The sequence below is a fragment of the Pseudopipra pipra genome, chromosome 12 (assembly GCF_036250125.1).
Source record: "Pseudopipra pipra isolate bDixPip1 chromosome 12, bDixPip1.hap1, whole genome shotgun sequence".
NCBI classification, from domain to species: Eukaryota; Metazoa; Chordata; class Aves; order Passeriformes; family Pipridae; genus Pseudopipra; species Pseudopipra pipra.
Window position 1 is genome coordinate 20,064,238 of NC_087560.1, and position 24,592 is coordinate 20,088,829.

At 58.4% G+C, this 24,592-nt stretch overlaps 2 protein-coding genes across 4 annotated transcripts in view; both read left to right on the forward strand.

Moving 5' to 3' along the window:
• Positions 1 to 7,284, forward strand: part of MAP2K5 (mitogen-activated protein kinase kinase 5) — a 129,449-nt gene extending 122,165 nt beyond the window's left edge. For all 3 annotated transcript variants that reach the window (XM_064669293.1, XM_064669292.1, XM_064669294.1), the window contains one exon: positions 7,019 to 7,284. In XM_064669293.1, the coding sequence (XP_064525363.1) occupies positions 7,019 to 7,123 (105 nt within the window). In that variant the 3' untranslated portion in view covers positions 7,124 to 7,284. The remainder of the gene's footprint in view (positions 1 to 7,018) is intronic.
• Positions 7,285 to 14,144: 6,860 nt separating this feature from the next.
• On the forward strand, positions 14,145 to 19,576 carry SKOR1 (SKI family transcriptional corepressor 1). The gene is made up of 9 exons (XM_064669271.1): positions 14,145 to 14,443; positions 15,213 to 17,206; positions 17,283 to 17,379; positions 17,770 to 17,877; positions 17,989 to 18,060; positions 18,297 to 18,371; positions 18,460 to 18,534; positions 19,027 to 19,092; positions 19,181 to 19,576. Exons 2-9 carry the CDS (start codon positions 15,230 to 15,232, stop codon positions 19,276 to 19,278), a joined length of 2,568 nt encoding a protein of 855 aa, XP_064525341.1. The 5' UTR covers positions 14,145 to 14,443; positions 15,213 to 15,229; the 3' UTR covers positions 19,279 to 19,576.
• The last annotated feature ends 5,016 nt before the right edge of the window (positions 19,577 to 24,592 follow it).

Below are 24,592 nucleotides of genomic sequence, written 5' to 3' on the forward strand. Positions count from 1 at the left end.
TGTCCCTGCCCATGGCAGGGGGTAGAATGAGATGAACTTTAAGGTCCCTTCCAACCCAGTCTGTTCCATGATTCTGTGATTCCGTGCTTTTGGCCCCTGCTGTGGGGGGTTTCACTCCAGCAGCAGGCTGAGAACAGGCCCTGGGGATGCTGAGTCCTCCCCACGCACAGTGAGAGGCAGTCCTTGCCCTCAATAGTCGCTGTTCTGAGGACAGGAACCAGGAGACAGAACTGGGCCAGTAAACACTCAGTCCCAGATCAAACACAGCCCTGCAAGTACCTAGAAAAGCAACTATTTTAGGGTTAAACCTGCAATACCATCGCTGCAGGTGCCACGAGGAAGAGACAAGGAGGCTTCAGCTGACCTTGCTGCAGCTTTGGGACGCAGGGAACACGCTTTCTAGACACACTGAGCCTCCCAGGCCCTGCTGTTTCAAGCACTTCAGGTGCTCACACTTTTCTTTACAGTGTAAAAAAAAGCCATCCTAAAACTGCAAAGGGAAAACAGGAGCTGGAGCAGCCAGATCACACTTAAAGAGTGTCCTGCAGGGTCCTTTCACCCCCGGGGGTGCTGTGTGTCTCCGTGGATTAATGGGTGTTCACCCTTCGGATTTTTTGCCCCACTCAAGGCTTAGGAGCTGCCTGGAGCATCCCCTGAGGATGCTCTGACGCCTTCTGTGCCTGTGAATTAACAATGTTTTGGGAGTATTGGCCTGAGGATTCCTCGCTGCTATTCCTGGCTGTGGGAGCCGAAGTCGGCCGCGTGGAGAGCGAGCTCAGATAATTAGAGCAGCATTTAGTGTGGCTTGTCCTTGGAGGCAGGAGCTCTAGATGTGAAATCCTCCTCCTCTTCTGGAGGCTGGGGTAGAGTGATGAAATCCTACACGTGCTGAGGTCACTGGAGAGGGACATGGGGTCAGTTCAGGGTTGTTTGGTTACTCAGCACTTCCCAAGTATCCTGGGAAGCTGTTTCAGCTCCAGAGCTGAGGTTGGTGTTTGTCCTGTTGGAGGTTTGACTTCTCTTTCCCGTTAAATATGTGAATGGACAAGAATTTCACCCCAAGTACTTGCCCTCAGTAATTACAGGAGCTATAAACAGCATGGACACCTCGGGAGCAGTGGGAGAACTAATTGGGATGGTCACTGGGATGTGCTGTTGGTCAGCCAAGGTGGAATTTTTTGGGATTGTAGGGCTTGTGCTCCTTCTGCCAGCTCGAGGTGAGCTGCCAGCCAGGCCTTTCTAATGTCACATTTACGCTGTGGCTTTCCTTTGAACAGAACACCTGCAGTGGGGGCAGGCAGGGAACATCCCACCTGATCCAGGAGCGTGAGGAATGTCATGGTTTGGTCATGTTTCCTGCTTAGTTAGTGCTGGCAGGGCTGGAGTTCTGAGGGGGGAGTGACCGGGTGGGAGTGGGTGCAGAGGCAAACACGGGTCCCACGGGTCCAACGGGGCTGTGCAGGGCTGGGTCAGAGGATGTTCTTCCTACTGCCAGGGAGGCCTTACCAGTGTCACTGGGGATTAGGGAATGGGAGCAGGTTTCCAGTTTTCATTGTTTTCCAAATAGGTTCCATGTTTATGCAGGAGAAGCTCAGTGTTGCTGCACCACAGAGACACTCAGTGCAGCGAAGCAGCCGCGTTCCATTTCTAATATCACCAAATAAACTGCTGCATTTTCCTCAGCCTCCCCCCTTTAAAAAATGGCATCAGAATTGCATGTTAAACAGCCAGTGAGCTTCCCTTAGAGCAGCCTGTAGCCAGCAGTAATATTTATTTTCTCTATTTGTTTTAAGCCTGTGAAGACTGTGGTTTCCTCCACACTGTCCTGATGGAGCCCTGACCAGCGAGCGTGCAATGCCCCCAGCCCTAATGTGCCATTAATGATAGGTTAATGTACAGTATAATGTTTTTTGGACTATGGGTTCATTACACTTCTGAGTGCAAGGTCCTTCTGCAGAGCGCCCAAGGTCCCATTGCATTATATCATGCAATAAAAATACCCTTTTCATATCACAGGCTAATAAACTGTATTTGAAATGCTGTCTGAGGGCACTGCTGTTGTCTTGATAGGCTGGGGCTGCAACAGTTGGGATCTTCCTGTTGGGGTTTTTGTCAGGCTGGATTCAAATTTTTAAAGGGAATGCATGATTTGTCTGTGCTGCTTTGTGATAAATGGAGCTGCTCAGGCTGGAGGGGTTCCGCTAAAAGAAAATGTTAGAAGGGTGGCACCAGTGCAACCAATGCAATGCTGCTTCTTTCCCAACGTTCCTTGCACAAGGATGAGGTATTTTCTTGTTATTTCTAATTTTCTGCTCTCCCCAGTCAACCTCTCACTGCCCCAGGGAAAAAAATACAAGGAGATGGTGTTGTGGGTTAGGTCTGGATGCACTGTCAGAAAAAAAGAGCAGTATCCCTGACCACCATTTGGGATTCAGGTTCCTGTCCATTCCTCATCCCTCTCACGTTCTGGGCCCTAGGGAGCACCACCCTGTCATTTTTGCAGATTTACAAGGAAATTGGTGGCTGCCTGGCATTTCATACACTTTGTCACCATTCCAGGTTGGTATCTGCCTATTTTGTGGACCTTTAAACCAGCCTTCCCAACAAAACCTCACTTCTTTTGTGCCTGGAAAGTGCTCTGAAATCCCAAGAGTCTTGCTTAAGGGATGTTATTTATGCTCTGCCTGTCCTTTGGCAACGTTCAGGAGCTTCAGTGTTGGTCTAAACGTCCTTGGTGCTTTCCAAGCACACACATTTTATGGCCAGTGGCAGAGCAACCTGTTCATGGGAGAGATTCTCCTGGATTCTTCCCTGGATTTGTGTATGAGAGGCAGTTTAAGCTGTTACATGTGCATTAGACTGAAGAGCTGAAAGGATTCAGGTAGCTCAGGTTTGGACCTTGTATTAGGACTGTGTCCCAGGGGGAATTTCATCTCCCTGGGACAATTCATCCATCTGGACAATTCATCCATCCTGGGCCCTTGGTGCTGGGAAATGCCCATGGATCTGCAGTCCTGCCAAGGCTGCCATGGAAAGTCTGTTGCTATAAACCCTGGGTGGGTTTTTAACAGAAACAAAGATTTCTCAGGGCAGAGGAGAAGGCCATGAGAGCAAATTGCTGAATTTTAAGGGTAGGTAAAATTATGGAACTTTTACCCTTGAATAATGGCAATTTAATTGACTGGGCTAAATGATTGATGGTTGGTGAGCAATGAGTTTGAATTCCCAGGGCTGTGTGTTCAGGGGGGCACTGCCCTTTTAATTTCATGTCAGATATTTAAATCATTTACATCACCCTGGGAGAGGAGCTCCCCTTTAAAGAGTTAACCTGTCTGGGGGGACACTGCAGCTTGAGCCACGTACCCTTTATCAAGAGAACCAGATGAGACAAGTTCATTTAAAAAGCCTGGTTTGTCATTGTTTATCTAATTTTCGGGGTTGACACACAAAATTAGGCTGGCTGACACTCACTCCAGGGCTATCCCTGGCCCTGTCCTGCCTGACCTTTCCAGCTCCAAGCTGATGTGCTGCAGGAATCTCAGTGCATCCCAAAGCCCAGGGTGAGGCAAACCAGTACCTGCCCAGTAAGGAAAACCACTTCAGATAGGTCCAGACTGAGACCTGTTTGTGGAGACTGAGCTTTTCAGTCTCGTGGCAGCTGGAATAAATTTCCTTTTGTTGCCTCTTTTAGTAGCATTTTCAGAATGAGAACTCCAGAGAAAAATCACAACGGTTGAAAACTGCGATCTAATATAATTTGTGTCTCCCGGTCCTGATGTTCTGGGTCACCCAACACTGAATTGCTGGGGGTTTGTGGCCTGCTCACAGAATCACTGAGCAGTAACTTGGATTTTTAGTGGATGTGGGATCAGTGGTGGATGGATGGAAGTGCTCCTCCATATCTCTTAAAGATGGCATTACAAACCAGCAAGGTGTGAACACACGCTGGAAAGGCCACCGAGAAATAAAATCAGGAGGAAATTAAATGAGCCAGAATTTCAAATGAGCTAAATAAGTGAGTTAAAAATTGCCAGAAGAGTAATTAACAATTATCTCTTCCATTTACAAAGCAAAACAAAACAACCCCTAAACTTTAGCTCAAAAATGAGAAATTTTTGCATCATGTTTGGCAGCATATTTGTCATTTTTCTGTGGCAGCTCTGGCTGCATTCCTCCTTTAGTGGTTTTGATTTTTGTCTGTTTTTTTCCCTTAATCTTCCATCATTCCCTGTCTAATCTTCCCGCACCTTCTCTCCTCTCTCCCTTCCAAAGATATCTCTAGTTTAAGGTTTCTGAGCGGTATGTGTGTGTGCTTGGAGGAAATCCTGAATAACTTCCCTGAGACATTTTTGGGTGCTGAGCCAACTGCAAGTCCCTCTTATGTAGTTTGTGCTACGTTTTCACTCCCAATGTTGCTGTGAACAGGCCAAGGCCAGGGTTGGTGGACTCCTGCATTACCCACAGTTCCAGGTTGCTCTTTGGTATCTATTTTATTGCAGTTGTAGGTTTTAGAAGAAGCAAAGTGGGTTTGGAAGTAGATTTTGGCACAGGCCATCCATGACCCACTTGGGAGCTCCTTGTTTTTGGTGCCTGACCTGGACATGCTGCTTGTTGTCCACCCAAGAGCTGCAAAGATGGGTCCTCCTGACACTGAGTTTGTAGCTTTGGTAGAAATCTCTGTTCTCCCGTTCCCTATTTAAAAACAAACAAAATCTCAAAAAAAAACCCCTCAAACAGGACAAAAAAAACAACCACCAGGTTCTGAAAAACCATCTCCTAGTAAAACCACCCCTTCAGGCTGAGAAAAAGCCTCCCTGGAGAGCAGCACAGTCCAAAACCAAGGGAAATCCCAAGAATGGTTTCAAGTTAAACTTCTTCCTGAGGAGAACAGTGTGTAAAACCCCGGGTTCCACTGGAATATCCTCACAAAACAAAGCAAACAGGGTGACCAGCGTGGCCAGCTGATGTTTCCAGCCTGGCAGAGCTGCAGTTTCCCTGTGAGGAGCTTAAAGGCAGGGATATCCTGGGTGTGAGATGGCTTTGGCTGCGGGGGGTCTCTCCATCGTAAAGCAGATTCATGGGAGAAGGGACTGCCTTTAATAGCTGCCTTTAATTGCCCCAATGCATCTGCTCTTCCTTGTCTGTGCCTCCTGATTGTTTTTTCCTGGTTCTCTCCAGTGTCCTTGGCTGTTTTGTTTAAGAGGCAAAACAGCTCCTTCTAGGCTGTCTTGCTTATAATAAGCATTTACTTTATTCCTGCACCTTTTTCACCCAAAAATACCCCGAGTGCTGGGCAAAAACACACTTGTACTGATTTTTTTGCAGCACCATTTATTCCCTTTTTAACCGTGAGGCTGCTGGAAATTAAGCAGCTTTTGTGAAGGTCACACTGGAAAATATGTGACAGCTTGGGAATAAACACCAAGATTCCTGTCTCTGGGTCCCCTATTGTGCCCTCTCCTGAATTGTTAGGTAAGAACCAAGTAAAATTAGCAATATTTCACACTGAATTCCTGTAAAACAGCAAAGCCCAAACATACTTGGGATATTTGGAGTAGGAGCAAAAAGAAAAGAGGATTCTGTCTTTCCTTAGTGCTGTTCCTGATGTTAGACATGCAAGTCCAAAGCTGAGGATGTTTAGTGGCCAGGTGTTGGGTGGAAAAAGACATTGCCCATATGCTCGGTGCCTGGAGCATCTGTGTACTTAAATGCATCATTTTGGGATCATCCATCTTCTCCTGGGAGCACTGAGCTCTCTGCTGCCATCCTTGTGCTCCCAGGCGGGATCTGGAACCCCTGGATCTGTCCTTCCTCCCTGGTGGAGCATCTCCCAGGCAGTGACCGGGAGTGAGCACACGCGGATCCGCCCGGATGGGAAATCCCGGATGCTCTGACCGATTCCAAGTTGCTGCTCATAGTTAAGAGGGGCTGAAAGGAAGAAATTTGCTTCCAAAAAAATTGAATATCGAGGGAAAACATCTCTTACTGTGGCAGTTGCAAGGAGCAAACTTGGGAAGGTCGATTGCAATGGCAGGAAGCAGCAGCTGCCCACAATTCCAGAGGCATGGAGAGAAAACGAAGGGCTTGGTGGGATGCACTGACAAATCTGGGAAAGCAGGTTCTGTGCACTGGCTTTGCTCTGGAAATGTGTGATCACACAAGAGCTGTGCTGTGGCCCCCAGTTTGCAGGAGCTGGGTGATCCTGTATCTCTGGATTTGGGAATCTCTGTGGTGGTTTTCTGTGGGATGTGCATGTAAGAAAGGGAGCTTAAAGCCCATCCGCTTCCAACCCCCTGCCATGGGCAGGGACACTTTCCACTAGCCCAGGTTGCTCCAAGCCCCGTCCAACCTGGCCTTGGACACTTCCAGGGATCCAGGGGCAGCCACAGCTTCTCTGGGAAACCTGTGCCAGGGCCTCCTCACCCTCACAACCAAGAATTCCTTACCAATCTCCCATCTGTCCCTGCCCTCTGGCACTGGGAAGCCATTCCCTGTTGTCCTGTCCCTCCATCCCTTGTCCCCAGTCCCTCTCCAGCTCTCCTGGAGTCCCTTTAGGCCCTGGAAGGTCAATACACAGGAAAGGTGCACAGGGGGCTGTTACAGAGAGAAACTTTTAGGGATCACAGACCTTTACAAGTAGAAGAGCAGATTAGTGGGTTTTTTTTCCCAGGATATAATTTTCCCAAAACATCCTTTAGCAGTTGCACAGCCTGGAAGGCCATCCCAGAAAGGAGCTAAAGGCTCTAAAGACAATGAGCTAATGGAACAGAAAAATAAACAACCTGTATTTCCAAGGAGTGCTGGGCTGAGGCCTCCAGGAGGAGTCTGGGCTCCCCCAGCCCTCCCTCCTCCACAGGAACCTGCACGTGGATAACACGGATCCGAGGGGAAGTTCACTGCTTTGAATCACTGGTTTATTGCATTTTTATGGCTGTAACCACAGGATGTTCCAACGTGGGGGGTTTTTTTCCAAAGGGTCGTGTTTCTCGTGGCTGACTCTGCCTGTCCCACTTTGCAGGGCCACCCCTTCATCGTGCAGTACAACGACGGCAACGCCGAGGTCGTGTCCATGTGGGTGTGCAGGATGCTGGAGGAACGACGGGCCACCCAGGGCCCACAGTGAGCTGGGGGCATCCCAGGAAACCAGAGCTCATCCTGGACCAGGAGCACCATCCCCACGCTTCGGACTCGCCCTTTCTCTGGATCGTATTTCCCTAAAAATATTTTCTAGGGGGTTTGTTGCTGCCTTTCCCTCACCGCCACACTAAAGGAATTTTCTTCCCACCTTTCTTTTGCTGCCGAGCAATTTTACAGATTATCTTCAGTTATACTGTCCACAGCCTTGAAGCAAGTATTTTATATCTCTATTTTTTGGTTATTGAATGTACTGGATCTTTCCTGACTCCAGAGTATTTTTTAACTGTTGCTCTCGTACAGATGACACGCCGAGTGTTTGGAGGAATCCTGAGGAGTTGGTGGCTGTCTGAGTGCAGAAAGCCACAAAAGACTGGGTTGAAATGTAAAACAAAAGCAAACAAACAGAAAAAGAGAAGTATCTGGGCTTGCCCAGGTGAGGGTTGCCCTTCCAGAGGGCATTCAGGTGGATCAGCACTAATAAATGACCGGGAATGCCTCTCCCTGCTCCCGGCACCGGCTGCTGCAGGTCAGGTTTTCTGGGAGAGCCAAGCAGGGAAGAGAACACAAAACTGAGGAGCATCCATGGTCAGGCTCTGCAGGCTGGTCCCTCAGCCAGAAAGGTTTTGCTGAGGTGGAAAAGGTGAGGGGAAAGGACAGTGCTCAGCTCTGGAGCCAGGCTGGGAGAGCTGGGGGGGTTCACCTGGAGAAGAGAAGGCTCCAGGGAGAGCTGAGAGCCCCTTGCAGGGCCTAAAGGGGCTGGAGAGGGACTGGGGACAAGGGATGGAGGGACAGGACACAGGGAATGGCTTCCCACTGCCAGAGGGCAGGGAGAGATGGGATATTGGGAAGGAATTCCTGTCTGTGAGGGTGGGGAGGCCCTGGCACAGGTTTCCCAGAGAAGCTGTGGCTGCCCCTGGATCCCTGGAAGTGTCCAAGGCCAGGTTGGACGGGGCTTGGAGCAACCTTGGATAGTAGAAGGTATCCCTGGGGGGGAATAAGATGAGCTTTAAGATCTCTTCCTGCCCAACCATTGCATGATTCCATGATTCTCCTCCCCAGGGAGCAGGTGCTGTGGGAGAGCCTGGCACAGCCAGGGTGGGCTGTGGCCTCTTGGCTGCACAGGGAGAGCAGCTCCAGCCCCAGGAGTTTGCAGAGAGCAGCAGCACTGGGGGGGTCAGTTCTGCCCAAGGGAGCCAAGGGCCACAGCTCAGGCTTGGCAGCATCCCATGGGATTGTGAGGGCAGAGAGATGGCACAGAGGGTGCCAACCTCATGGCTGGGGAACAGGCTGCAGGTTTTCCTGGTTGTCCCAGCAGCTCGTGGCTTGCTTGGAAGCCTCTTGCCTTCCTCAGCTCCACCTTGATCCCTGATTTTCTCCCTCGGAGTGGCTGCCTGAGGGGTGCAGCTGGGTCAGGCACAGGCTCCCAGGTTTGCTGTTACAGGAGAGGGGAATGATTGCAATGTCCCTGCTCTGTGTTTCTGGCTCCTGCAATTTCTGTGGACGTTTCCACAACAGACCGACACAGATTGAATCAGTCCTTGTTCAAGATGCTTATTAAAAGGAAAAATAAAACACAGACAAGATGTGAGAGGCAGGTTTGGGGTGAGTGACTTGGGTGGGTGGGAGGAGGTTGGGGCTTTGTTTGCTTGTCTTTGCATTAGAAATAAACTTTTGCTAAAAAAAAGAAGAGGCTCAGGTAGTTTATTTTATACCAGCAGGTTAAACCCCCCCCACAATTCAGTGACACATTCCTCCTGAACCACTGCAAATCCTAAATGTTACTCTGGAAGCAGCCTGGAAAAGACTTTGTTTCCTTCCTTGGAGGGATCATTTGTCTTCTTTTGAAGTGCAGAGGTTGCAGGCATGAACTTATAGACTAAAGTTTGTCTTAATTGCTCTGATGTCACAACCTTGCTGGCAGATAACAGTGCAGTGAATGAGTCCACAGCCCCCATCCCTCCAGGTCCTTTTTCTAAAGTGAGACAAATCTCCTCCCTGAGAGCCAACCAGAGGATGGGCAGCTCTCCCATTTATTTATCCCTAACAGTTTGCATTAGCTCTCCCTGGATAAAAAGTCTCTCTTGAGTTTAGTTTAAAAGTCAGCAAACCCAAGGCTTTTCCTCTCCCTTTCCCTGGCAGGGAGGGGACAGTGTCACCCTGAGGATCCCTGTGGGATTCCAGCTGATGGAGATGGGGAAGATTCACATGTATGAACCTTGCTGGTTCATCAGGGTAATCAATCCAGCAGTCAGGGGGAGGTCTGGGGCCTCCAGCATCTTTCCTCTCCCAAGTCCTTGGATTTGGTGCAGACTGGAAGGGGATGAGCAGCTGGGGGGCTGCTCAGTGGCATCACTTCTGCCCCACTCCCAGCACTGCTTCTGGGGGGGATTAGGGCTGGATGAGAGTGGAACAGGCAGATTGGGGAAAACCCAGCCCCCACCTATCAACACCAAGGGGCAAAAGTGAGGGGAAGGGGGGGAGGCAATAAATTGGGCCAGGATTTAACTCCACTGGGTGCCCCCACCCACAGCTCCTCTCCCTGCAGCAAACACATCCCAACCCGTGTCTGTGCCAGGTGGGAGCTGGGTGAGCCTGGCATGGGGCCCCTCCACACGGTGCAGGGTCCCCCCAGAACTGAAAGGATCCCTTGGGATGCATTTGGGCTGAGGAAATCCTGCCTTGGTGCACGTATAGCTTTGAGATGGCCAAGAAACGTGAAACATGGCCCAGGGCTGCTCAGCCCCTTGGGGACACCTTAGTGCAGGGACTAAGCTGCACTTAGTCCTCGTGCTCCCTTTAGGATGTGGAACTGGCAGAGATAAACATGTAAGAGACCCAACAACACCCACAGGAGACCCGTCCCTGCCCAGGTGCCACGGGCTGGGCCACTCAGGGAACGGGTCAAACACATCCCAGGTGCCCCCAGTTCTTTGGGAGCTGCAGGAGAACCAGCTATGGCATCTCAGCCTCTCCCAAGGGTGCTCAGGGGACTCTGCAGCCGTGTGAGGGTATTTTTGGGTGACTCCTGCCCCACACAGCCCCATCCCTGCCATGTGCAGAACCAGGTAGGAACCACCCCAAACCCCAAACCCCGCAGCTGGGTGGGCACAATGTCCCTGCAGTGGGAGCCAGGCCTGGGGGGCAGAGGGGCTCCGGGGAGGGAGGGGGAGCTGGAGCTCACTGAACAATGGAGAGGTCCCGAGACACAGCAGTTATTTAGGATAACTCATCTTCAGCATTCCCTGGGGGATCCTCCCAGGCTGGGGGGGGCTCACAGGCACCGTGGGGCAGAAGTCTGGAGGGATGGGAGGGATGAACTTGCTGCCTCATCCTGCTCCCCCAGCTCACCAGCACTGCACTGCCTGGACCTGGAAAGCCTAATGGGGGAAAATAAATTACAAATCTCGCTAAGTGTATTATTTGGCCACACTGAATAGAGACGGTCGTGCAACCTGCTTTAGAGGAAGGTGTCCCTGCCCACGGAGGTGGGGTTGGAACGAGATGAGCTTTAAGGTCCCTTCCAACGCAAACAGTTCCAGGATTCTGTGATCCCGTGCCTTTCCCGTCGGGAAGCTGCAGCGGGAGAGCTGCGGTTGCCGAGGAGCTGCGCTGACCCGGGGCTGTGTTACCTTCAGGAGAGGGTATGTCCATAAACCACACGTGTGCACTAAGGACAGGATTTATGGATTGAGCCTTACTGGCTCCGGCAGCGGCGGCCGCCTCCCGGTCCCCCCCGGCGGCTGCTCCCGCCGCCCGGTCCTGCGGTGGAAGTTCAAGGTTTATCCGAGCCGGGAGCCCGGGAGATGTTTAATGGCAAATGGATGTCTGGGGCTTTTACAGGCGGGAGGAGGAAAACTTCCCTGCAGCCGAGGCAGAGCTGCCAGGCCCCGGCGCAGGTGAGTGCGGGTCCATCCCGCAGGCCTGGCACGGCACAGGGCACAGGGAATTGCTGCCCCGGGCTCCTCCCGCTCCAGCCCCGCGGAGCGCTTGGTTTCACCTGATCAATAAAGTCGTGTCTATCGATCCCGCCCGCTGCGTTCGCTCCTCCGCAGCCCCGCGGCCGCTCCCGCCCGGGGGAATTCGGGAGATTTAGAGCCGCGGGGATGCGAAGGGAGGGTGTGCGTGGTCAGGAAAGTGAGGGGCAGCGCTGCCATGGGGGGGTCAGGGACAGGGGACAAGGTGAGAGCGGCTGGGGGGGGGTTGGAGAACGGGGGAGCTGAGGCACATCCAGGGGTGCACGATGTGGAGAGTCTGGGAGGGGGCACGGTGGGTGTTGTGGGGTGCACAGAGGGGGAAAACGTGGTGGGAGAGCTGGGGTGCATAGCTGGCAGAGAGCTGGGGGGCATAGATGGGGGAGAGCTGGGGTGCACGGACTGGACGGTGCCCGGTGGGAGAGATGGTGAGCACAGAGGGGGTGCATTGAGGGGCCAGGGATGCACATCCTGGGCACCGGGAAGGGGCCCCGGGGGCACTCAGAGGACCCCGCAGGCTCCCCGGGGGTGGTACGGCAGGAGCTCCGGAGGGTCCCGATCCTCCTCCCCCCTTGCCCGTCCCCGCCCGCCCCGCGGGGGCTCCGCACGCCGGGTCAGGTGGAGTGTGCCCGGCCCGCAGAGCCGCCGCCCGCTCCCTTTGTCAATGTCCAGTAATTAAAATGTCACCGTTTAATTTTCAGGCCTCTCGGAGCAATCTTTTCCTAATAAAGAGTCTAATCGAAACGCTCCTTCCCCCGCCTCGGCGGGAAGGGCCGCGGAAGAGGCTGCGGAGGCTCAGAGCCGCCGCGGATCGATGGAGAGAAGCCCGGATTGATCGGCCTCTAAAATTAAATTTATTGGGGTCATGGTTTTATATGGTGCTGATACAACTGTTAAATGGGGAACATTCATTTCCAATAGGAGGCGTTTATTAAACTTCCACTGAATTAGACCGCCGTGATTTATGTGGCAATCTCGGCTCAGCCCTCCAGGAGCGCGGGGCCTTCCGCGCCCGCCACGCGTGATTATTTATTTATACACCCGTGACACGGCTCCCTAAGTTTTAACCTAAATTATCCACCGGCTTCGTCTGCCAGCGGCACCGGCCCGGGGAGCAGGGAAGGATGGGGGGTCCTGTCGGGGCGCAGCGCCTGCCCCGCCGGCCGCGGCCCCTCCGCGCCCCCCGGCCCCGGGAGGGTCCCCGGGGGGGTCCCCGGTTTGGGGGGGCGGCGGCGCCCGCAAACGTCCCGGCTCTCGCGCGCGGCGATCGTTGAGCGTTAATTAGAAATTCATTACAATTAAAAGCCGCGCGCACACGCCTTAATTACATCTGATTTTTAATTCCGAATCCGTGTTTACACAGTAAGCGAGACGTACCTCCTGATTATCCCCAATACTCTTTATACTGTACTAATTATGTAAATTAAACCTAATTAACTGACAAAAACTGCAGTCAATTCAACTGTTAAAAGATACGGCGGCTGCGAGGAGCGGGGCGCCGGCGGGGAGCGCGGCCGGGCCGGCGGGGCCGGGGTCGGGCCGGGGGCCGCTCCCCGCCTCGGGGCTCCGCGGCACCGTCGGGGCGAGCCGGGGGGCCGGTTCTGCCGCGCCGGGCACCGGCGGAGCTCTGCGGGCACCGGGGCAGCCGCACGGCCCGGGGAGGGCACGGTGGGGCAGAGCCGCATCCCCCGCAGCCCCCCAGACCCCGACGTGCGGCCGCGGGAGCGGCCCCGGGAGCGGCGGGTACCGGCTCAGTCCGTGCCCACTCCCGGTGCCCCGCAGCCCTCCCAGTGCCCCGCAGCCCGTTCCGCAGCCTCTGCGGGTGTCGAACGCCGTGGGATCCCCCGAACCCCGGCGGCGAGGGGGCAGCGGGGCTCGACCCGGAGCGGGAGCGTCTCACCGCACTCCTGCCTCCGTATGGCCGGAGAATGGGCGGGGGGGGCTATAAATAATTAAAAGGTGAGGAATAATTACCGGCTCGGGTTGCGATCATTGCGGGAAGGCCGCGCCGCACGGCCCCGCGGCAGCGCCCGCTCCGCGTCCCCCACGACGGGGCGGCCCGGGGGGAGCGGCGGCCGCTGTCCCGCGTGGGAGCGCGGCCCGGGGGTCGGTGCCGCCGCGGAGGAGATCGGGGGGCTCCGCACCCGCGTTTCGCTCCGCGCCGGCTCCGCCGCGTGCTCCCGGTGCCGCCGGTGATGGCGGGGAAGGGCTGGCGGGGGGGCACACGCCAAAGTGATGGCTGGGGGCTATCCGCGCCGTTATTAACTTCTGTTTGATCAGTGTAATTGCGCCGATCGCGGCCGGACGCGATGATTAATTACAGTTTAATTAACGTGGCCGTGACGAGTGCCGCATGCGGGAACCCGACCCGGGCAGGGATGCGGCTGGAGGCCCCCGCCACGCCGGCAGGACCGGCGGACACCGTGTCCCCCCGCCGCTCCGGGTCCGCCGGTCCTGCCGGCGTGGCGTGAGCCCCCGTGGGGAACGAAAAACACGAGCTCGCCCCCTTCCGCCCTCTCCTCTCGGCGATTTCGTTGCCGCCCGATGTCCCCCCCTCGTCGCCGGTACCGCTCCCGCACCCGCGCCCCGCAGCGGAGCGCGCATCCCGGCCGGGAGAAGGATGCGCGGCAGCGGCGCGTCCCCGATTTCGATGGGGTCCCTCCGCCACTCCCTCCGGGCTCCTCTTTTCGTTACCGCCCGCTCCCCCCGCAAACTTTCAACGAGCACCGCTCCCCCCGGGGTGTCCGCACGGCGGGAGGGGGGTGCGGGGGGGCCCGGGGGCGCGGAGCGGCGCGGAGCCCCACGCAGGTGCGGCGCGGGGCTGATCCCCGATCTTACCTCGGGCAGCCCGGGCGGGTCCCCGCTCGGTGGCGGCCCCCCACGGCCCCCCCCCGCTCCCTCCCCGTTCACGCCGTGCCTTAAAGCCGCGCCGTGATTGACTGGAGCGCATCGGTGATTGACGGCGGCGGGGTCCCGGAGGCCGTTAATGTAAATATGCTGGTGCTAAGTGGGTGTGTCTTCCCGTTATTTTAGCTGTCACCGGATCAATGTGCAGCGTCTCCAAGTACGGATCCGGATCCTCCCTCGGTGGCGCGGCTGGTCACTCGCTCTTGTTGCATCTGTGCCGGGCGGACGCGGCGGCGGGGCGGGCGGCGGCCCCGCGGCGTCGGTGAAGGGCGCGCCCGCTGCCCGCCCGCCCCGCGCCCCGGAGGCTCCGCTGCCCCCGGGAACGGGCTCGGCGCGGACGGGGCCCCCCCGGCCGATGGCGGCCCCGGCGCCGGGCTGCGGCCCCTAGTCCCGAGCAGAGCCGGCACGTCCAGCAGCTCCGCGGCGCGGTGAGTGCGGGCGGGCGGCGGGCGCAGGGGAGGGGAGCGATGGGGGGGCGGAAAGCGGGGCGCGTTTTCGGGAGTCGCTCCCCGTTATTTTGTGTAATTACCACGGAAGCGGCTTAGCCGCCGGGAGCTCTCCCCGCTAAGCCAATTTGCCCGGCTCGTTGCTGCCCTTCTGCTACGTGCGGCGGGCGCTGCCCGCCCCGGCCCCTAATCCGCCCGCGCCTAATCGCCTGCTGGGGACACGACAAAGGGGCTCCGGGGCACCGCGCCCGCCGCCCGCGGGCACCGAGCGCCAAGTTTGGGCCCGCCCGGTCTGGCCCGGGGCTCGGCCCCTCCGGCCCCGCCGCCGCGGGACGCGCCGGCCGCATCCTCCGGAGCCTTTCGTTGGAGCCCGCCCGGGGCTCGCCGCAACCCGCGGCCCGGCACGGCCCGGCGAGCCGGCACAAAGGGAAGGCAAGGCAAGGCAAGGCACCTGCCGGGGACTCGGGGAGGAAGGAAGCGGGGACGGTGACCCACCAGGACGCCCTTGCCCCGGGCTCCCGGGGCCGCGCCCGGCGGCGGGTTACGGCGGCGCTCGGTACCGGCGGCCGCGGTGCGGGGGATGCGCTCCGGCCCCGCCAGACCCCTCGGCCGGGGAGGGTCCTGCGGCAGCGCCCGGGGGGCTCCGGGCCGGTAGCGCCGAGCGAAGATCGGCCGGGCCGCGGAGCGGGGCCGCGGGAGCGCCTCTAACCCGCGCCTCTAACCTGCGCCTTTCCCCGATTTTGTTTTGCAGGGGCGTTTTGGGGGGGAATGGAGGCGATCGCCAGTCAGATGGGAAATGGGAGAGATGCAAGCTCCTCCCCAAATTCAAAGCAAGAGCTGCAGCCGTACCAAGGCTCCAATACCCTCAAGCCCAACCAAGTGGGTGAGACCTCCCTGTACGGCGTGCCCATCGTGTCCCTGGTCATCGACGGGCAGGAGCGGCTCTGCCTGGCGCAGATCTCCAACACGCTGCTCAAGAACTACAGCTACAATGAGATCCACAACCGGCGGGTGGCCCTGGGCATCACCTGCGTGCAGTGCACGCCGGTGCAGCTGGAGATCCTGCGGCGGGCCGGGGCCATGCCCATCTCCTCCCGCCGCTGCGGCATGATCACCAAGCGGGAGGCGGAGCGGCTCTGCAAGTCCTTCCTGGGCGAGCACAAGCCGCCCAAGCTGCCCGAGAACTTCGCCTTTGACGTGGTGCACGAGTGCGCCTGGGGCTCCAGGGGCAGCTTCATCCCGGCCCGCTACAACAGCTCCCGCGCCAAGTGCATCAAGTGCAGCTACTGCAGCATGTACTTCTCCCCCAACAAGTTCATCTTCCACTCCCACCGCACCCCGGACTCCAAGTACACCCAGCCCGACGCCGCCAACTTCAACTCCTGGCGCCGCCACCTCAAGCTCAGCGACAAGACGGCCACGGAGGAGCTGTCGCACGCCTGGGAGGATGTCAAGGCCATGTTCAACGGCGGCACCCGCAAGCGGACCTTCTCCCTGCAAGGGGCGGCCGCCGGCGGGCCCGGGGCCGGCTCCCCCGCCGCCAAGGCGGCCCTGCACCCGCCGCCGCCCGCGGGCCCCGAGCTGGCCCCGGCGCACAAGAGCCTGCGGTGCAGCGGGCAGGAGGCGGCGGGCGAGCGCGGGGCGCTGGGGCTCGCGGGGGCGCACGGCGGGGCCGCGGGCGCGCACGGCGGGGCGGGCGCGGTGCGCAGCTACCCGGTGATCCCGGTGCCCAGCAAGGGCTTCGGGATGCTGCAGAAGCTGCCGCCGCCGCTCTTCCCCCACCCCTACGGCTTCCCCGCCGCCGCGTTCGGACTGTGCCCCAAGAAGCAGGAGGAGGCGCTGGGCGGCGCGGGGGGCGGCGAGGCGGGCAAGGGCGGCGCGCTGCCCCCCGGCATGTTCTGGGGACCCCCGCACCCGCACCCGCACCAGCCGGCACAGCCGCCGCACCAGCCCGGCGCCGCCAAGGACAGCGGCGTGTACCCCTCGTTCCCCGTGTTCTGGCCGGCCGCCGGCAGCCTGCCCGTGCCGCCCTACCCCGCGCAGAGCCCGGCCAAGGCGGCCGCCACTGCCGTGGTGGTGGCGGCGGCGGCAGCGGCGGCGGCGGCGGCGGCCGAGCCGGCGGGGCTGGCGGGGCGGCACGGGGAGCTGGAGGGCTCCGAGCCCTCGGGCAGCGGCAGGAGCAGCGCGACCCCCCAGGAGGGCGCGGGGGCGGAGGGCGAGCGCTGCCCCAGCGCCCTGTCGCGGGCGGCGGGCGAGGAGGAGCGCTCCGGGGACGAGGCGCTGCTCGCCCCGCTGCCGCTGCCCAGGAAGGGCAGCTACCTGTCCGCCTTCCGCCCGGTGGTGAAGGACGCCGAGAGCATCGCCAAGCTCTACGGCACCCGCGAGGCGTTCGGCGGCGCGGGGCCCCGCGGCCCCGGCTACCTCTCCCCGGACTTCCTCAGCGAGGGCAGCTCCAGCTACCGCTCGCTGTCCCCCGGGGGGGACACGGCCGAGGAGCCCGAGGTGGACGTAGAGTCCAACCGCTTCCCGGAGGACGAGGAGGAGGAATCCGCCGCCGTCCCCGCCGCCGCCGTCCCCTCCGAGGGCCGGGAGCCGCCGCCGCCGCGGCTGCTGGCGGGGCCCGAGGAGCCGCCGCCCGCCGGGGCCGACGGGCCCGAGGAGAAGACGGGCGAGGTGCCCACGGAGAGCGGCCCGGCCCCCGACGGCAGCCCCGAGCGGAGCAGCAGCAGCAGCGGCGCCTACGAGGTGCGGGGCCGGGAGGGACCTGCCCTCGGGGGTCCCCGCGGGGCCGGCCCGGGGGCCCTGACTCGCTCTTTTGTAGGTGTTCGCGCCGGAGAGGGGGGAGCCCCTGCAGCCGCTGAAACCCGCCGCGTCCCTAGGAGCCCCCGCCGCCTTCCTCTGCACCCCCGAGGCCAAGGGTAACGCGGGCCGGGGGCGGGCGGACGGGGCGCTCCGAGGGCGCGGCTCCGGGAGAGGCCCCCGCCGGCGGCTCAGCCCCGGGGGGGCACCCGGGCCGCCGCTTTCGTTTGGGGGGATTTCGGGAGAAAAGCGAAACAAACGATTCCCGGGCGGGGGTCGGGGCCGGAGCCCCCCCGGGCCCGGCGATGCCGCCGTGGCCGCGGCCGGTGCGGCGGGGATGGGCTGGGAGGGCCAAGCTCCTGACCACAAGCTACTTTCCAACAGCAAAGCGATTAGGATGTCCGCTAAGAAGGTTTTAACGAGGGCTTTGTCCGTAATTATGTAATTAAGGATATATCAGGACCATACTTTCATTGCTTATGGTTGAAAATCGGTTTATTAACTTTAAGAGCAAGATAAAGAAGACAATCACTCCGCGGCAGAGGATTTAGAGACCAGAAAATCCTATCAGGACCAAAGGAATGTCTCTCATCCCAGCCCTGTAAATACCGACAGAGGTAAGCCCCGCTCCGCGCTCCCCCGCGGGGCGATGCGCGGCCCCTCCGCGGGCGATGCGGGGTCCGCGGAGCCCCCCCGGCGGGGCTGACGGCGCTTTGCCCCCCCCGCAGGCGAGGAAGGCCTTGCCATGGATGTCACCGGGACGCAGCTGGTGGAGAAGGACATCGAAAACTTGGCCCGAGGTGAGGCGGGGGTGCGGGGCGAGGAGTGCGGGGGTCGGCGCCCCGACAAGGCGGGCTGGGGGGGGGGGCTGGCGGCACCCCCCGGCCTCTCCCCGCGGCTCGAGGTATTTGTGTTTTGTGCAGGAGTGATTAACTCCTGTGATTAATGTAACGTAATGCGATTAGCGCCGCGCTGAGCCGCCTCCAGATGGAAAAGTGCGGGCTCCCCTCAACCCCGCCGTGTATTTTTAAAACAGATGAGTTACAAAAACTGGTCCTGGAGCAAATGGAGCTGAGGAAAAAGCTGGAGAGGGACTTCCAGAGCCTGAAAGGTACCGCTGACCCGTCCCCCGCTCATCCCCCGCCCCGGCCGGGGAGCGGGCCCCGCACCGGGAGCGGTGCTGACCCCCCGTCCCGCAGATAACTTCCAGGACCAGATGAAGCGGGAACTGGCGTACCGGGAAGAGATGGTGCAGCAGCTGCAGATCGTCCGAGGTAAGGCCTGGTCGAGCCCATCCGCCCATCAGAACTTTTATTTTTTATCTCCTTTTATCTCCTTTATTTCTTTCATTTTTTTTCTTTTTCCTTTTTTTCTGTGTTTTTTTCCCCTCCTATTTTTTCTTTATTTTTTTCTTTCTGTTTTTTTTTTTTTTTTTTTTTTTTTTTAAATCTCTATCCTTTCGTGCCCTCCAATTCGTCTCGGCATTTCCAGCCGCCCCGCAAACGGCTGCGAGGCATCATTACACGGCAGCGAATGAACCTTCCCTCTCGCAGTAATTTCCGCACGGGCTAAAATTAAAAACCGAGGCGTAAAATTAGGCGGGAAGCCGCGAAGCCGTGCCCGACTTTGCACCCATCGCGTGCCCCCCCGTGCCCTCCCTCTTTTCCCCCCTTCGCGCTGCGGTGCCCTCGGGCCCAGCGCATCCCCGACGGGGCGGCCGCGCTCAGATTGGCCCCGGGCGCGGTGTGATGCTCCCCCCATCCCAGACACGCTGTGCAACGAGCTGGACCAGGAGAGGAAAGCGCGCTACGCCATCCAGCAGAAGTTGAAAGGTACCGCGGTAGGACGGGAAGGGGGGGGCACAGACGGCTGAGGGGGGGCCTGGGGGCTCCGGAGGGTGACGGTTCCATCCCTTTGCAGAGGCTCACGACGCGCTGCATCACTTCTCCTGCAAAATGCTGACCCCGCGGCACTGCACGGGGAACTGCTCCTTCAAGCCGCCGCTGCTGCCCCAGTGAGCCCCCCCGGCGCCCCCTCCCCCCGAAGCCATGCGGGCACAGCCCACACAAGCCATTTCCACGAGGAGACACTTGTACATAGAGGACTCGGAGCCCGGCTTTCCTCGGACTGGCAATACGGCGGGGGGCGGCCCCGGGCCGGCCGGGGGGGAGCCGGGCCCTTCCCGGGCCTCCCCCTCCCCGCTCCGCCTCCCCCCTCCCTCCCTGTGTGTCCGCTTCTTCCACCCTCGTCCAGACTGGAAACAAAAGTGGCTATGTGCAATGGATATAAATGTACTGTGATTCTCTTGGTACAGTATTTGTCGGATTTTTATTTATTTATGATGTATATTTTATCCCCCCCCCTCCCCGCCCCGGGCCCCCTCCTTTATCCCCCTTCCATGTAAATTCTGGATGTAACGGCACTTTAACGGGCGGACCCGCGACTCCGGAGGCAGAACATCGCTCGCCCGCTCTGGGGACAGACCCCCTCTGTACGTGATTTTGGTTCTTTAATAAAAACAGACTTTAAGAAGCCGCCTGGTGCGTGGGGCCGGCCCGGGGGGCGGGGGTGTCTCCCCCCGGGGGGGGGGTGGGTTCGCACGGCCCCGACGGCCCCGGGCGTCCGAACCTGGGGGGGCTGCGAAGCTTCCCCGATCCCTCCTCCTCCTCGCCGCAGCCGGGAGCTCATTAATGCCCATTTATATGCTCGTTTCACACATGAAGGTATCCCATTAATGAGCTCTGAGAGCGGGCGCGAGGTGCGCGCACACCTATTACCCCCGAAATACCTGCTTTCAGCCCAGAATTAACCTCGCACCGCAGCGGGATCGGGAACGGGACAGGGACAGGGAGGGGGGAGGCTGCACCGGGATCCTGGGGAGCTCCGGGGTGGAAGGGATCGGGCGGGGACTCTCCCCGGGAGCTGCGGGAGGGACGCACCGTGATCCCACCGCGGAGGCCGGGACCGGGGAAAAGGATGCGGGGACAGGGCGCATCCTGAGGATCAGCAGCATCCCGGAGACCGGGACCGGTGCGAGGGAAGAGGGTGGAAGGGGGGGATCACCCGGGGGGCTGCGCGTTGCCCGCCCCGGCGGGGTCTGAGCGCGAACCGGCCCCGGGAGCGCCGAGCGCGGCTGTGCCGTTAATTAGTTTGCGGGGCTCATTAGGCGGTTCCGCGGCCTGCGCCGCCACCGCGTGGGCGCAGCCGGAGGTGCAGCCCCCCCTTCTCTCCCCGCCATTCCCGACCCCGGGATCAGCTGTGCCGGAGCAGGAGCAGCGACTCCCACCCATCACCTGAGGGGGAGGAAGCCCGGCCCGGGCATGCGGACATGGCTGGCTGGGATGGAGGTTAAAAACCCTTGGGGTGGGAGCACAGATGATTTTTGGGGATTCTCTTTGTTTTTCTGAGCTTCAGACAAAGTTCCCATGGCTTCTTTGCCCCATCCCTTGAAGTGTCCGAGGCCAGGCTGGACAGAGCTTGGAGCAACCTGGGCTAGTGGAAGGTGTCCCTGCCCATGGCAGGGGTGGAACAAGGGGGCCTTGAAGGTCCCTTCCAGCCCGCTCTGGGATTTTCCCCGTTGAACGCAGACATCCTGTGCTGTGTGAGCTGAAGGAGGTGTCTGATAGGTGACCCTGAGGGGGAGCAGTGGAGCTGGTGGCATCTCTCACGCAGGTAAGAGCTTGGGAAGGGGGGTCATCTGCTGGGAAACGGAGGGGATGTGTAAATCAGGGAGCAGAATCAAGCTCTGCAAACCAAGAGGAGGTCGCTTGAGGGAATGAAACAGTTGGGCCCCTTTGGAGCTTGTGGGGGGCACCTGAGCCTCTTTCTTTGCATGTTGCTCTGTGCCCTCCTGGCTGGGTCACTGCTGGCACCTCGTGGGCTTGAGCTGACCCTGTGCAGGGACCCCAGAGGGGCCTGGCCTGGGTCCCTGTGTCCCTGCCCAGCCCTGCTGTGCCCACCTGCCCGGGCACACCCCGTGTGTGGCAGCAGTGCCTGCAAACACGGGGACAAAAATGAACTATGGTGTTGTATTAATATTTTCACACTACTTAGCTCTCATTAAAATGTACTTTGCAGAATTTAATATGCGACTTCAAATGACACAACGTATTAAGTGCTTAATATACTAGAAATTATGAAACTATTATAGTCTAAGTAATATGAAATAATTAGAGTGAATTAAACTTCACCGGCAGAATGAGGGAAAGGCTTCAAATTTTTTATTTTTATTTTTTTTTTGTCTCAAAATAGTTGAATGCAGTAATAGCCCCTGAAAATAAACAACCAGAGTTAGGATTTTTAAATAATTAAAGCAGGAAGAAGCCTGGAGTGTCTGTATTTGAGCCTGTGATGCATTTGGAAGCGAGGAAGCAGAAGGTCTGTTTGCAGTAGCTGATGGAGTTGTTCTTTCAGGCCAGTGGCAGAGCAGCTCCAAGGAGCTGCTCACCAGACCTCCAGCCTGGCCAAGGCTTGTCCCCATATGCTGCTTCCCTCTTGTGCACAAGGCTGGTGGTTGGAGCTGAGCAGACGTGGTGGCTCTCGGTGACAGAGAGGGTTCCATGTGGCCTGTGAGCTGGGAGACCCCTCAGCAGAGCAGGTCCCCTCTTATTGGGGGTGCCAACACCAGAGACCCCCTGTTAAACCCACAGGATGTGGCCTCTGGCTTTGGGAAGGGATTTGAGCCCCGGTGTGGATACTGGGGGTGAATCTCAGGGGCTTTTCTCACAGGAGGGGATCCCCTGGAGTGGGGGGTGCTCTGCAGCAGAGATACAGAGCACCGGGCTGAGCTGCCAGGCTTGGGCAGGGGCTCTGCCCTGGGGTGTGGGAGGAGGGGACTGGGTGGGATGCACTGCTCTGGCACCCCCGGGACACGGAGCAGGGCAGGAACCTGCTCTCTGTGTTTCACAGGCCCCAAACCCGTGAGGAGTGGGGGCAGCTCCGAAGGGGGTTGTCTGTCCAGCAGCAGCGTGGTGGAATTCAGAGGATGCCGTGAATGAGGGGAGATTTAGGGTAGATATTAGGAAGGAATTCTTGGCTGTGAGGGTGGGCAGGCCCTGGCACAGGGTGCCCAGAGAAGCTGTGGCTGCCCCATCCCTGGAAGTGTCCAAGGGCAGGTTGGACGGGGCTTGGAGCAACCTGGGCTGGTGGAAGGTGTCTCTGCCCTTGGCAGGGGTGGAATGGGATGAGCTTTAAGGTCCTTTCCAGCCCCCTCCATGATTCCATGGTGACGCCAGGAGGTGGCGTTCCCAGCGCCGCTCTGCTCCGCGCTCCTCCCGGAGTTTGGCTGGGTTTGAACAGAGGTTTTGTGCTACTTCCATGGAAACTACCAAAACTGCCCCTTGGGAATGCGCGTCTGAGCCGGAGGGGGGAAGCACAGACAGCTCAGCCTGGTCCGTGGGCTTATCCCAGCCCGGGGCAGGACGTGGCATTTACCCTCACAAGGTCCCTGTCCTTCCTCCAGCCTGTCCTATTCTCTCTGGGACGGTCCCGTCCTCCCCAGGATCGGCTGCTCCTCCCAGCGGGTGTCCCATCATCCAGGTGGATAATAAGGACAATATTGATCCCGAGGGATGGCTGCCAGCTGGACTTTGTGCCTGGACACATCCTTTGCTCCTGGCAGTCTGGCCAGTTTTCCTGCTATTCCACTTATCCAGCCTGTATCTCACCGGTTGGGCTCCGAGGATACTGTGGAAGCTGTGCCAAAGGCCCTGCTGAAGCCAAGGCAAACAAACCCCTTGATTTCCCCTCCTCCACAGGGCCCTTTCATCCCAGAGGGCACCAGGGAACGATCTGTGCCTGGGGAACCTGCACTGGCTGTTCCCAGTCACCGTCATCTTGGCCTCTTGGGAGCACATTCCAGCAGGATTTGCTCCATCACCTTCCCAGGGCGGTGCTGGTGAGGCCAAATGTTCTGCACTGACCACTGTGGTTCTTCCTCCTCTCCCAGACCAAAGCTGGGAGTCCCGTTTGCTTTTTCCCAGTCACCAGCACTGCTGAGACCTTTGGGAGATGATCCAGTGGCCCCCCAGTGACTCTGGCAGGTCCCTTGGGTGCTGCCCACCCAGCACCACGGATGTCTGTTTGTCCAGGGGGCCAAACTGGACCTAAAATGTCCAGCTATGACCAAAATGTGCTGTGAGATGTTGGCTGCCTCTGCCTTGCCCCAGCAAACCCAAAAAAGCTTTCTCTGGGGGAAAATCCTGTCTATTTGAGGCTGTGTCTGGCTCCAAGGGCTAGGGGCAAGGTGTGGGTTTGGTCCTTGCCTGGCCGGAGGTTCCTCCTGCCTCCATCTCCAGTGGCTTTGGGAAAATTTATTTTGAGCAATGATGTGTCTGGCTGGTGTCCTCTGGGTTGAAATTCGGTATTTTAGAGACAAGTGTGAACAGGACAGAAAGGAGCTGTGTGTGAACAGGATGAAGTGTCCACATGTGAGGAGATGTGGGTTTAATTAAATGGATTGAATTTTGGGTGCAAACAAGACTTTGTGCTGTGTGGACAAGAGAAGGGCGTGCACGGGGCAGCTCTGCCTCACTTACAAGACCATTTATTTCCATGTAACAAAGTGAACTCTGTGGTTCTCCTGGAAACTTAAAACACATTTTCCTTTTTATTTTTTTTTTTTCTTCTTCCTTCTTAAGAGCTGAAAATTCTTTGCTTCGGTCTCCTTTCTGACTCTGAATGAAGTCGTGGGATCTGCCTCCCCTCATCGTGCCTGTTGTTCTCGCTCTGCTTTGCTGCCCAGCCCTGTCAGAGGCAGTGCTGGGATGGGCCCTCCTCTCCCCTCTCCCAAATATTTCACACCTCCTGACCCCAGCCCAGCTTCAAAGCCCACAGCAAACACGGAGGGCCCACTGAAGGCTGGGCTTCCACTGAAGTCTGTCAGAGCTGAACATTACACATCCAAAGGTGGAATTTGACACTAACAAATGAATTCTCACTGTTTTTCCGTGGAGGGATTAAGCTGCTGGTGCCACAGTGCGGGTGGATTAACTGGGGAGGGGGTGGGTGAGGGGACTGATGCCTGTGCTGGAGGTTTCCAGTTCATCCAGTGTTGGAAGCAGCCATGGGATGATGGGTCCCCAAGAACCTCGCCCTGAAAATTTGGCTGCCCAGAGCCACTTCTCCTGTGCTGTAATCAAACTAATTGGTAGCCTGGGCAGGGGGCAGTGGGCAGGGGGCACTGCCCAGGGCTGGCACACGGAGCTGCAGGAGGGCTGGTCCCACTCTGCTCATTGCCAGCCCTACACAGGGTCTTGCAGACCCCAAGGCCTGCCCACCCCTGTCCCCAGCGTGTCTTGGTGATGGTTCCTCATCCCAAATGGCCACTGGTGA